Source organism: Mobula birostris, chromosome 11 (assembly GCF_030028105.1).
Source record: "Mobula birostris isolate sMobBir1 chromosome 11, sMobBir1.hap1, whole genome shotgun sequence".
NCBI lineage: Eukaryota > Metazoa > Chordata > Chondrichthyes > Myliobatiformes > Myliobatidae > Mobula > Mobula birostris.
Window position 1 is genome coordinate 98,160,625 of NC_092380.1, and position 12,824 is coordinate 98,173,448.

Consider the following 12,824-nt stretch of genomic DNA (forward strand, 5'->3'; position numbering starts at 1 on the left):
TAAATGTGCAAGAAGCCTTCTGCTTTTTCATGTTGTTATAATTTCTGCTTTTCTCCTTTCAGCAAGTATATTCATTGACCATCTTGATTCCACCTGCCCTTTGCATCGTGTCTCTGCACACGTCCAGTCATCCTTCAAATCCAACAATGAAAACTACATCTTCTTGACAAGATTCTCCAAGAATTGGGTCAAGGTCTAAATCTAAACTAATTTCACATTGAATTCTTACAGCCAGGAAATAGTACAATCATGTCTTGCTTGAATCCATTCAGCCACCTCCCTTGGGTTCACTAACTTACATTGCCAACTCCAAACAGCTCAACTGTAAAACTTCCACCCTTATTTTCAAACTCTTCCTTAAATCTGTAACCTCCTCCAGCCCTGCAGTAATCTCTAGACAACTGGAGGGCTTTCTGTGCATCTGTTGTTTAACATTTGTAATTCTTCTATTGGGAAAGTTTAAAGCCTTAGAATTTGTTTCATTAACATTTTCAAATCCCTTTCCTCCACTAAGATGTGTCTTAAAGCCTAAACTTTTGACAACACTTTCGGCCAATTGTCTTAATACATTCTTATATGGCAGAATCAAATTTTCTTTCAGAAGCAGTGCCTTTTCTTGCTTTACTATGATAGGCTAATGTATAAATCAAATTGTGTTATAGTTGTTTTTAAACCTCAGCCCCAAGGATAAAACAGTCCTGAAATAACCTCTGTGTTATACTGTCTCTCCCCAGTAAAATTTACTTCTGCTTCTATTTCTATCTTTCTATTAGCCAATAACTGCAGGCAACAAATTTGAGGAGGGTGTTTCCACAGACCCTGCTCTTTGAGACAGAAGTTGTGAGGTTGAGAAGGGTCACGTACAATGACTGGTGCTACCTCTGCATTTCTCCTCAAATTGTTGCATCAGGAAGATCATGTCCACTTCCTCAAGATGGTTAGAATCCACATTGTAATTCAACCATTGGAAGGAGGCAGTTGAGGAGGACCCTGGCAGTGGCTTTCTCTGTTGTAGAAAATCCTCCAGAATGGTCATAATCAGAGGTTCCTTGTTTGAAGCCAGTAATGATCACAGGGCTACCAAAGTCCTCAGTATGCCCTCCTCTTCCCAGCTATGGCAATTGAACTTGTGAACTTTTGACTAAAAATTTCTTTCTGGCAAGATTTATAAATTTCATCAGGGATACCCTCTGTTATTAGCACTTAGTCAAGAGGCATATGCCTTTGTAGCTTCTTGCTAGTCTGGGTTGGTGGCAAGGATGGATCAGACAGTTTGCTGTTGGGTGGATACATAGAACATTATACAGTACAACAGAGAAACAAGCCTTCAACCCAGATTGTCTATGCCAACCATAATCCCATCCGTAAGCACATGGTCGAAATCCCTCCAACCCCCGCCTGTTCACGTCCCTGTCTAAATACATGACCAAGATAAAGTCACAGTTGAGCACCTTAAAGTGCTCCTGCTAGCAGGGACCACCTCGCTGTCCTTGATTAACACTCTTATCTAGCTTGGGTCTTGGGCCACGGATTATCATCACAGAACCTCTCCATTCTTCAGAGTGCTTCTCTCATTTGAGAATGGGTTTTTCAAACATTTTACACAGTAGTTTATGACAGTGGTTTTGATAATATCTTTGTTTTATATCTAACAATGCCTTCAAAACTAATTTATTTTGTCTCCTTTGTGACTAAAGCAGGTGCTGAGACAAAGTGGGGATGCTACAGTATCCGTGTGTAGATCAGGAGGTTTAACTACATCACTCTTGTTCTTTTGGGAAATTTCAGTCCAAGTAACTCAGCAATATTTTCCATTGAAAGATACAGAAGAGTACAAAATATTCCACGCTCTATCTTAACCTACCCAACAGCAAAATATCAGGATAGAATTGTTCACCATTTTTATGCTCTGTACAATTCTGAACAGGATGTAAAACAGGTAGCTAATCTGAACCCATCAGAATTCAGTTGCAATTGAGGTCAAAATTCCTATCTCAAAATCAATTATCTTTTAGTAACACAATTTTAATCCATGGCATTCAGAACACAGCTATCACTCTCTGGTTGTGTCTAATTTCAACCTCAACAATTGTTAATAATGCATTTTATATGTTTAATTTACTGTGTTGGGTGGGCAATAGCCCCCTAGACCAAGTTTGCATGTTAAGTCCTGCTGAGAGCAAAGAATACCTCATATCCATATTCATAATGATAAGCCCCATAGAAATGCATGGGAAGCCAAAACATGAACAGACCAATGATCAGTCCTGTCAGAGATGATGTGTGGCATTGAACTTTCAAGGCTTGATTCTTTGGGAATACAAAGCAGCTATAACTTATAAATAATACTGAAATGACTTTGCACCTATGTAACGGAGGAACAAGACAGAGGGTCACCAGGCATCTGGGGTTAAAACTGTGCAGGGCTTTTGGTGGAAGAACAACTGAGCTTAGAAATCCTGGTTTATTTTCTGAATATGGATCTAAGTAATAAAATCGTTATTTCCCTCAGGTAAAATTTAGGCATATTTACCCTACACCTATAAAAACACCATTATTTGAACAGTCAAACTTCTACTCTGATGGTAAGAACGTTTTTAATCAATTGTCACCTTACAATTTGTTTGGGACCATATCTTGTAACACTTTAACTTTACTTCATTGCCTATAAGGAACTTCGGAGCAATTACTTTTTTTTAAATAATCTTCTTTTTCTGCATTGACAAGCAATACATTTTTCATCTGAGCTTTTCAGCATGAAGTATCTGGTCATGGATAACAGATTATCCATTGAAACCATACAAACACAAAATGGAACAAAGCCACGCTTTGATGGTTATACATACATAACTATAATTATGGCAAAATTTACAGTTGTCAATGGATAATCACCACAAACTCTTCCACAAGATAATTCTTCCACAAGTGCCCTATTGTTCTATATTTCTATCAGATTCACAGAGAAACAAGTTTTGAATCAATTCAGCAAGGTATGGGATGTTGCAAAAATCTTATTTTTTTAAAATCACTAAAAAATCTTTTGGCAAAGTTTCTAACAGCCTAAAATAAAAATAGAAAATACTGGAAACATTCTGCAGTTAGTATCTACGGAATTAGAAACAGAGTTAATGTGTCAAGTTAATGATTCTTAATCAGGACACCTTCAATCTGAAATATTAACCCTGCTTCACTTTCCACAGGTGCTGACTGATCCATTGAGTGTTTCCAGGACTTTCTGCTTTTATTCCAAATATCTGCAATCAGCCTGCTTCTGGCCAAATTAAAACCACATATGAAACACTTTATTTGACTTTTGAAATTTATGTAAAATGGACTAAGAGTAGACTTGCCTCAAAGATTTACAGTTACTGTACAGTTAAATTTTATGAATTCATCAAATACAGTATACAATACTCTACCTGAGATCAGATTCATGGATAGACAAGATGACCCCAGAGGTTAAAACCTTTTGCTGGATTGTTGCTACAACTGTGAACTCGCTTTTATTTCTAAGCAGTTGAATCATTTTCTCCGTCGTGTGTGGAGGTGCCTCTATATGTCTCTCCACATCTGAGAAAAGCAAGCACAATCAGTCACAACAGAACCCATATGACATAATCTTCCAATACCATTTCCAGTGCTGATTTTCCCAGACACCAATAAGTTCATTTCGTGTTTATTTTACCATCACAGTCTGGGAAGTAGCAACATGTTGATTGTTTACAATACTACATTCACATCTGTGCATTTATGAAAACTCAATGACTTCAAATTCAAATAAAACAGTTCAAAGACTTTTTCAAAAATCCATAAAGCAAGTACATAAATGAAATGAATTGATGAGTTGGCTCTCACAGTTAATCTGGAACATCACAGAACACATACAAAAATGATTATTTATGTCTTTCACTAAATATTCTGTCAGGCAAATAATTCTCCCATGTCGTGTGTGGTTGGCTTGACAGTCTGTTTACTAATAGTTCCACATTGAAAGCTATTTTGGTGAAAGAAACATTTGAATGCAAAAATCTAGAATTCCCTTATTTGTGTTATTTGTGTTTGAACTGTTTGATGCAACTTGCATTCACACACTTAAAAATGGCAAGTCAAGCACCCGTTTGTGACAGGGCGGAGGCAGTGCAAGTGTAACCTAACCCCATTAACTCATTGTGTCATCACTGCAGCCACAAAAAGTCAAACTGTCTTTATAAGAAAAGGTATCTTTTACAGTACATCACCAAGTATGTTTTGCATATCCAGCACCTGACATCAAAGAAAGCAAAAATAGCCTTTCTCTGCTAGTCCCTCATGCTTGCTTGGCTTAGTCTGACATGAAATAATCACAGTGAAAACCAAGGGCATGTGAAAGGTGGCTTGGACATCTATCCGCTCAGTCACATCTGCTAATAATATCTGCAATCTAGATTACTGATAACCCGTTGGGAAAAATTAAATAAGTGATTTATATTTGTCTTCACACTTACTGTGTTAATCTACACCTACTGTTTCAATATAATTAGCTAAGAGGTGATGATTATTGGGTCTCTTTTTATTTTGTTTTTCCTACTCTGGGAGAGATCAGTGAATAAAAGAACATTAAGTTCATGATTTGTGTATTATTTAAATACCTGACTGAAGAAGCTCTCCAATTAGACAATTAGACACCGGAGCAGAATTAGGCCTCTCGGCCAGCTATGTCTACACCACCACTTCATCATGGCTGATTTTTAACCCTCTGGAGCCTATTCTCCTGCCTTCTCCCTGCAACCTTTCACACCCTTACTAAAGCAGAAGCAGCAATGCCTTCTCCGAGGACTGAACCCACGACCTCCAGATTATGGAACTGATGCACTACCCACTGCACTAAAAAGGCACATGGTTAATTATGGGACATTTCTTCCTTCCTCGTCTTGAATTTAAATACTACACAGGTGTACCCCGCAGATTCAAAAAAAATCAGTCCAATTTATTTAATTAAAATTCTACTGGCATAATTAGCAATATAACTGGATTCCAGGACGACAGTTATTGCAAAGAGGTGCAACTTCAAGCATGAAGTAATGCTGAGGTAATGCTGGGGATTTTGGGAGGCATAAGAAAGGAGGTACCGGGATGAGTGAGGATCCAGAGGAGGCCCACAAGAATGGTGTGGGAATAAAAACATTAATGTTTGAGGAGCATTTGATGGTTCTGGGCCTGTACTCACTGGAGTTTAGAATAATGAAGGGGTTTCTCAATTGAAATCTAGGACTATTGAACGGCCTCGATAGGATGCAGGCGGAGAGGGCATTTTCTTTAGTGGACCAGTCGAGAAACAGGGCAGAGTCTCAAAATAGGAGGACATCCTCCAGAACAGAGAAGAGGAGGAATTTCTTTAGCTAGATGGTGGTGAATCTGTGGAATTCATTGCCACAGATGGCTATGGAGGCCAAGTCATTGCGGTGCAGTTAAAACGGAGGCTAATTTTCCTGATAGTACAGTTAGTGTGTGAAGGGTTAGGAGAAGAATGGGGTTGAGAGGGATGATGATTGAATGGCTGAGCAGACTCAACGGGCCGAGTGGCCTCATTCTACTCCTACGCCTGGTGGTCTCAAAAGTGTCCGCGTAAAGGGGGGGGGGGTGGCTCCATCTCACATTTTGGAAGTTCCTCTGCTATTTCACAGCGGCACTGCATTCGGGGCGATCAGAATATCAATGAGATGAGTGACCTGTTGTTCTCTCCGCTCGCAATGTTAACAAGGACTGAGCAGTAAAACGTTAAATCAGCCCGGTGCTGCGGCTGCTATCTACATCTGCACGGATGGGACACCCAAGACAAGCGAGGGGCAGGGTGGGTTCCGAATCTACGTGGCTTCTGTGTAAGGTGCTTTGGTTCAGGGTGTTTAACCCTAGGTGATATGTCACGATACGCGGCTGTCCCGCAGGAAACAACAGGCTATAAATTGGAAAAGACTATATAACAAACACAGAGAGAGGGCTCCCCGCCTACTATTAGCAAAGCAAAATGACTCCCAGTTAATCAGTCCGTGTGTTAAACAAACGCCACACAAAAAAAACGAGACGCCAAGGTTCAACGACCCCGAAAACTTTCTTATTCCCACAGAATGTTTAAATCACACGCACGCTCTTATCCTTTATTCCATCGCACAGCGGTGATTTTTTAAGAAAAAATCTGTCTGCCTTTTGCTCGTTTCAGTGTAACATGACAAAAGTCATGAATAAAATATGACGAATTTGATAGTATTCATTACAGAGGTTTCAACCGTGACCAGTGACGTGCGCTGGGAGCTAATGCTCCCCTACCTCTGCGTTGGTGTCGGGTATACCTGTGTCACATATTAACCTTGTACTGCTATCGCGGTTAGTAAAGGTTTAATTGTACTGAGGGAGGGAAAGGGAGAGGGAGAGATATAAATAGATAGAGAGATCGGTTATATGGATGGTGGTGACAAGGCTAGAAGGTGAAGAAAAAATGATTGGTATCTTTGTCCTATTTACCTTGAAACAAATATGCTTTGCTGTTATTATATAATCCCGGTACCTGAGCAACTCCCGCCGTTGTATTATTAAGATCCATTTCTGTAGTGACATCAATTTGCAAGTCAGGGTCCATTCCAAACCCTAAGACTATAGAGATAAAACAGTCTTAACTAAACGTTTACACCACAGTAAAAGTTGAAAACAGCACTTTAATTTTCCGCTCCCGTTGTTCCCCAAAGTATTAGTTCGTGAGTAAATTCATAGATAAACACCAAGAATGCCCCTCCAGTAAACAAGAGTCAGGTGGAATCGGTCGTTGCTTTTATCAGTGAATTGTTGGTGCCTCTAAGAGGTTGAAGTTTAATCTTTACTCGGTACAAATACACTAATACGTAACATGGTTGTACAATCCCATTAAACCACCCAAAAAAAACCCGGGAACCTCAACCTTTCCAACCGAGCTGAAAAACGGTCTCAAACGGTTCACGGTAACGCTTAATTAGAGCAATAACGCGTCGCCCCTCAGGCATCTAACGCTGGGGCTCGAGTGCCAGCGAGCAAACAGATTTTGCGAAATAGGCTTAATCGCGGAGGCATCTCGGCGAGTTGCCCGCGCACGAATGAATCGTGCCTGTGTAAAACAAGACTGATCCTTTCGGGGGCGGGTTCGGAGACCGAGATACCGCAATAAGTTGATTTTATTTTAGAAAGTTGCTAATTAGACCCAGGTTTCACATTTTTTTTCCGACGAGCGAAACTGACAGACACCTACCACCGGTGAATCTCGACATCATAGACAGTTACTGAACTTTAATTTTACTTATCAGAACCTTTGATGAGCTGACTGAAATTCACATATTAGTGATAACCAGGGAGGTGAAGCGCTGTTACGAGAATAAGCACATGCGCACGGTGCCGCTATCTTTCAAAGCACCCTGCTAAAATTAATAGCTGAGATAACAAGCGTCCCAGGAGGAGAGGGAACCTTGAGAGCCGTTTGTATAAGAAGTCTCCAGCCGGGTTGTTATAAAGGCTTGTTTTCAAACCCACTGAGAGGGGCACCATTAAATCTACAGCCAACTGACCCGTGCGAAGCAATTAACTATGTTAGGGGTGGCAGGGAATGAAATTGCGTTTGGTTTAAAGTCATTGCAACCATGACTGAACGCTTCTGTAGGAATGCATTAAATATCTCCGAAGGCTGCGCGTTAATACGCGTCCCTATCGCCTGTCCCGAAGTCACCTGGAAAGCAGGAACTTGCCCAAGAAGATGTAGTACATGATCCGCCAAATTCTGTGCAGGAAATTAAGTGTCGTCTTACCTGGTTTTGCGGAGAGTATGAAAGCCAAAATCACTGGAATTATATCCATTTGCAGCATGTTGCTTTTTTTTTTGCTTGAACAATAAATTGCTGCTACGACGCGACCCCCTCTACTTTGCTGAAGACCGTGCACAAACTTGCCAATCGGGCTCAGACTGCCGCGAACTGTGCGCTCCGCCAGCCTTGGACGTTTCTCCCAGGACCAGTCCACTCTCGACGGAGAAATGGGGGGTTGCCGAAGTTTGACTCACGCACTGGCATTGTCAAAACAAAAGGCAGATGCCGACCCTCGCGGGCGTCCGTGACACGTTCAGAGTGGGGCCGCACGCGCGGGGGTGGTGTATCGCTGCATACAATGGACTTTGGTCATTTCGCCTTGCAACGTTGCTTCGCCATACGCCAGCCACCCCTTCGATGGATGAAGCGAGAAACTGGCTGCTCGGAGGCAGGATTAGATTTGGGAGGGAAAGGCTGGACAGCCTTCTGCTCGCTCGGGTGGACGGACGTGGCCCGGGACCGCGCTTCCCCGTGTCCCTTCCCACTAAGCATCACCCCAAGTACATTGAATAGGTGTCAAGTCGCGATATAATGATAAACGACCGTGGAAGGTATAGTGATTGACAGCACAGCTCTGGGCAGAGAATAAACAAACACGCTGATTCTCTATTGATTCGACAACATGTGACATTTAAAACATTAACATTTATTTCATTTTTCTTAGAGTTACATTATAGGATCATCTCTATTTTGAATATCATATAGGCAAATATATAATGCATTAAATTGTATTTTTACACATAAATACAAAATTTGAGGTAGGGCCTCAAGATTGGTGATCTTTTAAATGAACCATGCACGTTACAATATGCAAAATAACCATCGAGTATAGGTGATGAAACACTCACATTAACTGAGATGCATGTTTATGCGTGTGGGTATCATATATATATGATTACTATGATTGTGATGAGCCGATTTGAGGCACATATCTATATCCATAGGCAGCAGTACCTCATATAGAACGCAGATAAATATACATGGCATTACGTTAAGTAATTAGGAATTAAACCTACTCAGAGGTACTGTAGGTCCACTTAAAGTGCCTGAAGACACCCCGTATATTACATACAAGTGACTTATATATATGGCAAAAGTACAGGTTAATTTTTATACGTTTCATCAAATACAGCTTGTGTATCTGAGATTGGAACCCATCAATAAGGCCAATGGTCAACCTGATGTATTGAAGGACGACGTGTAAACAATTAAAAAATGTACTTCGGCAGTTTTGACAATCTTTCGCTCAGCCAACACAGAAACAAACTGTCTTTGGTACCCACTGCCTCAAGATGGCTTATAGAAGGACAGTAAAAGTGAGAGGGGAAAATAATATTGCAATTAACTTTAAGGTGCTCATATGACTCTCCCTATATAAAAGGCAAATATCAAGATGCAGTGGCTAGATTGATCGTAAGTAATGTTTCCACAGCAAACACTAGTGAAAATAACTACATTATATATATATATAAATGAGCTTCGATGGGCTTCAAGACAACAATGGAAATTAATGAAATCACTTATATGAGGAAAAAGAGTTATATCTCAAGAGAAACAAAAATGTAACAGAAACACTACCTGAGACCCTTTTAACACGAAAACACACGGACAGACAGGATTATTGACTCAAAAAAAATCCCCGAAAGTCAACTACTGTAAATTTAAGACTAAACTTTTTTTAGAAAGTTTTCTTTAGTTAATCTACGCTATATTCACCATCTCTATATTTTCATAAGATATTTAAAGGGACGTGACATCACTAATACACACTAATGAACACTGCTCATCTGTTAAAAGCATGAATACCTAGTGGTTACATTATAGAATGTACAATCTGGCCAATTATTGATGCCAACCTAGTGCTGGCGTGGCAGAGGCTACAGGGTTTTATTATAACCCCGACATCAGTTGAAAAAAATCAGGACAGCGAGACTGTACAATGCATAAGTTTTGCACTCGTCGAGTATTGGGGTATATAAATAGAATTGTACAATTATTTTTTATTTCATTTTTTAGCTGCAGATCAAGTAAAAGATAACTAGGACTACAGAGAGGCACAAATCACAGGACACATTTTGGAGAGAAAGCGGGTGTCAGTGGGCTGGCGTGAAGGAGAGCGAATGAGGGGTGTGGCCATCCGCGATGAACTCCCGATTAGAACTATATGGCATGAGTAAGAGGAGAGGGGGTGGAAGCATTAAGAAAACTAGCCAACACAGAGGAAAAGACAAAAAAGGTTCAAACGTCGACAAATGGATTGACTATATGAGGGAAGATGGGAACTGGAAAACAGGACAATAACGGACTTTAGGTGTCGTTGAGTTGCGATGGGAAGGGGCGTTCGATTGCATTAAAAGAAACTTCAGCAAATACGCTAAGCTAACATATTTACGCGGAGAGATCGGTAAAACTAGAATTGAGATCCTAATTCCATGTCTTTCGGGGGTAGCTTGAGTCCAAGAGAAGAGGTCCCCAGAGGGTCTATCATATTCTTGTAGCGCTCTCCACGGTGCTGAGTTAAAAAGGGGCCCCAGTCAGGTTGAGGACTGCACACCAGCTTAAGTCTCTGAAAAATACAAAACACGTATTCAGGACGGAAATTGAATATTCACGTAATGACCATTATAAGAAATGTAATTGAATATCCAATCTGCCGGTCCAATCAACGAACCTCTATAAAGCTGCCGGGGGCCAAGTGCATCTTAATCACAAACATGATAGGGATCCATATGACAGAAGAAGCCAACATTAACCATCCCAGCACCATCGACCAGGCCGGGTATTTGTAGTTTTCATACGTCATGGGTTCCCACTGATAAAAGCTAAAGCAGAGGATGAACTGGAAAAGGAAATAAAATATGTAAACGTTTTCTACATCGGCAAAACAAAACACACAGGTTACTGTAGCATTTGGTACTTACCATAAAACAAAGCAGCCATTCTCAGGTGTCTGGGAGACACCTAACTTACTTTCTTTCTTTCTTTCTCTCTCTCTCTCTCTCTCTCTCTCTCTCTCTCCCTCCCTCCCTCCCTCCCCCCAATATCCTCCAACCTCACAAAGAATGGGTTTACTCTGTTCCACCCTGTCTCTCAAAACAATATCAATTATACTACAGAAGAAAAAACAATAAATCGCTGTTCATAGATTTAAGAACATTCCTTAACCTATGCATCCATAAGAGAATAACAAGAGAATATGAAATGCCTATTTATGTTTCTCGAGTGGAACCAATAGCATTATTTCATATACATGTATTCACTCATTGCCTGCTCAGTTGGCATCAATAAAGGATATTTTTCATTGAAGATAATACTGTTTAAAATTTCAGATTTCCCCAATGCTCTTAATGGCCAATGAAACGTGTGAGCTGTGGTTATTTATAAATACTGTACAGCAGTCACTTTTTGCAGAACAAGATCCCACAAAGGGAATTGCTATCAATAGGCCCATTTCTTTTGTAATGCAATCTACTTTATGTCATGCCATGATATTTATTTCTATTTGACGAGGTAGATGTGGTCTCAGCTTTGAATCTTGTTTGATGAAGATTGCGTCTCTGACAGTGAAGCACTATACTGGCATGTCAGAGCACAGCATGCGCTCAAAATTCTGAAGTACAATCTCACTTTATATTGGGTTTTTTTTGTAAGCAATTTCTTTGACGGCTTTGGATAGCTTGTTCTTTGATGAGAATGCACAGTGTAACATCATGAAGATCATTTCAGATTAATGGTCAGTGTAATATGTTCACATTCAGATGTATCATCATTCAATCATACACTTCATTTAGGATGAGAGGGGTCTTTGAAGGATGGGAGCAAAGGGTCTTTCCATTGAAAACAAAAGTTACATGATGTAAATTATATTAAGTAACAGCTGGCTGGACTATGTTTCCTGGATGTGCTATGATCATTGCTTTTGTTATATTTTGGACACATTGGTTTTGCTTCAATAATTCTTGATATCGTTGAGAACCTTTTTTTGATGATATTGTTACCTTAAGATTACATATGTTAAGGTTCATTTATCACAATGTAGCCCTAGAGCTTTTGAATTCTCTTATCTCTATCTCTTTCTCTTCCTTTGGAACATCATTTAAGATGTATCTCATTGGTACATTTTGAGTGGTGGGTTGGAGATAAATCTGTACCAAAGAAGCTGTGAGGTGCTCCTTCCCTCCACCAGCCTGCAGGTCACCCTTGGACAAGGTGTACAACCTGCTTAGACCCCTCCCCCTCAAATCAGGGTCATGTGATGCCATAGGAGCAGGTGGTGGATGATCGTAGGACCAGCAAGTGCGTATCACAAGTCCTGGTTATGTGACCAGTGACACCAGCCAATCTCTGAAGAGTAATGATAATGACTGGGGGTCACCCATCTTGAAAAGACACTGCCCAGAAGCAGGCAATGGCAAACCACTTCCATAGAAAAAATTGCCAAGAATAACCATGGTCATGGATGAGACCATGATCGCTCAAGTCATACAGTACAGTGCATAATGATGATGATGACCTCATTGGTCAGTTATTTAGTCAACTGTCCTAATGTTCCCTTCTTCATCTCTTTGTCAATAATTCTTTGTAAATGCTTAGAGACATTTATCTATGTTTGTAGCAATATACTAATGTAGATTCTCTTGATGGAAAGAAGGGCCAGATTGAGATGACCTGGTCTAGATCTTGCATTTGCCTCTTACAGAAATTATACATCTTTTTTGTAGCCACATAATTCCCAGTGTCCTAGAGGCTCTGCTGTCATGCATGCCCAATCAGGCAGAAAAGCTTGCAAGCAAAATTTGGACTCCAGGCAACAGAACTTGAGATCCTGGCCCCTGACTCTCTTCAATGCTTTAGGCAGCTTTTGCTGCTAAGGGTTTTTCCAACTCTGTCAATATGTCTAATGATCCTAGATATTCTGAGAATTTTGAAATATATTTCTGTCAATTTAAAAATTCAAACTATTTT

At 40.3% G+C, this 12,824-nt stretch overlaps 2 protein-coding genes across 6 annotated transcripts in view; both read right to left on the reverse strand.

The window, feature by feature from the left end:
- The window catches only part of LOC140205268 (protein kinase C-binding protein NELL1-like), a 1,028,119-nt gene extending 1,020,059 nt beyond the window's left edge, over positions 1–8,060 (reverse strand). For 3 of the 5 annotated variants that reach the window (XM_072272737.1, XM_072272738.1, XM_072272742.1), the window contains exons 1-3: positions 7,803–8,060; positions 6,499–6,627; positions 3,420–3,570 (exon numbers count right to left, since the gene is read on the reverse strand). In XM_072272737.1, the coding sequence (XP_072128838.1) occupies positions 3,420–3,570; positions 6,499–6,627; positions 7,803–7,860 (338 nt within the window). In that variant the 5' untranslated portion in view covers positions 7,861–8,060. The remainder of the gene's footprint in view (positions 1–3,419; positions 3,571–6,498; positions 6,628–7,802) is intronic. The other 2 variants (XM_072272741.1, XM_072272739.1) reach the window with 2 other exon arrangements.
- A 1,638-nt stretch (positions 8,061–9,698) lies between these two features.
- Positions 9,699–12,824, reverse strand: part of slc6a5 (solute carrier family 6 member 5) — a 68,909-nt gene continuing 65,783 nt past the window's right edge. The window contains exons 16-17 of the mRNA XM_072272743.1: positions 10,531–10,698; positions 9,699–10,425 (exon numbers count right to left, since the gene is read on the reverse strand). Coding sequence (XP_072128844.1) covers positions 10,270–10,425; positions 10,531–10,698 — 324 coding nt within the window. The 3' untranslated portion in view covers positions 9,699–10,269. The remainder of the gene's footprint in view (positions 10,426–10,530; positions 10,699–12,824) is intronic.